The 377-nt window shown below is 57.3% G+C and overlaps 1 protein-coding gene across 1 annotated transcript in view; it reads right to left on the bottom strand.

Annotated features, from left to right (window-relative positions):
* Window positions 1–377, bottom strand: part of PHACTR4 (phosphatase and actin regulator 4) — a 23398-nt gene that overhangs the window by 7072 nt on the left and 15949 nt on the right. The window contains exon 6 of the mRNA XM_010008555.1: window positions 1–176. Within this exon, the coding sequence (XP_010006857.1) occupies window positions 1–176 (176 nt within the window). The remainder of the gene's footprint in view (window positions 177–377) is intronic.

Below are 377 nucleotides of genomic sequence, written 5' to 3'. Positions count from 1 at the left end.
GCTGGTGTGCAGGGGTGTCACTGCAGGGCGGTTGGTTGTCACTGTCCTGTCACCTGGGGGCTTGGAAGGGATGGCTGCCTCTGAAGTGTTGTTAGGCTGGAGGCCTCTCTTGGGTGGGAGAGGAGGGGAAGGCTTGGACAGGCCTGTCCCACTGCTGAGTGCGTGAGAAAGTTCAGCTGGAAAGAAAAAACACAAAAGCCACCGGATTTAAAGGGGTGATTTCCAGGTATCAGTGTGGAATCATAGAACCCCAGACTGGTTTGGGTTGGAAGGGACCTTCAAGATCATCCAGTCCCACCCCCTGCATGGGCAGGGACACCTCCCACCAGCCCAGGTTGCTCCAAGCCCCATCCAACCTGCCCTTCAACACTGCCAGG

Source organism: Chaetura pelagica, unplaced genomic scaffold, assembly GCF_000747805.2.
Source record: "Chaetura pelagica isolate M959 unplaced genomic scaffold, ChaPel_1.0 scaffold592, whole genome shotgun sequence".
Classification (NCBI taxonomy): domain Eukaryota; kingdom Metazoa; phylum Chordata; class Aves; order Apodiformes; family Apodidae; genus Chaetura; species Chaetura pelagica.
Note: the sequence above shows the minus strand (reverse complement) of the source record. Positions and strands in the feature narration are given on the sequence as shown.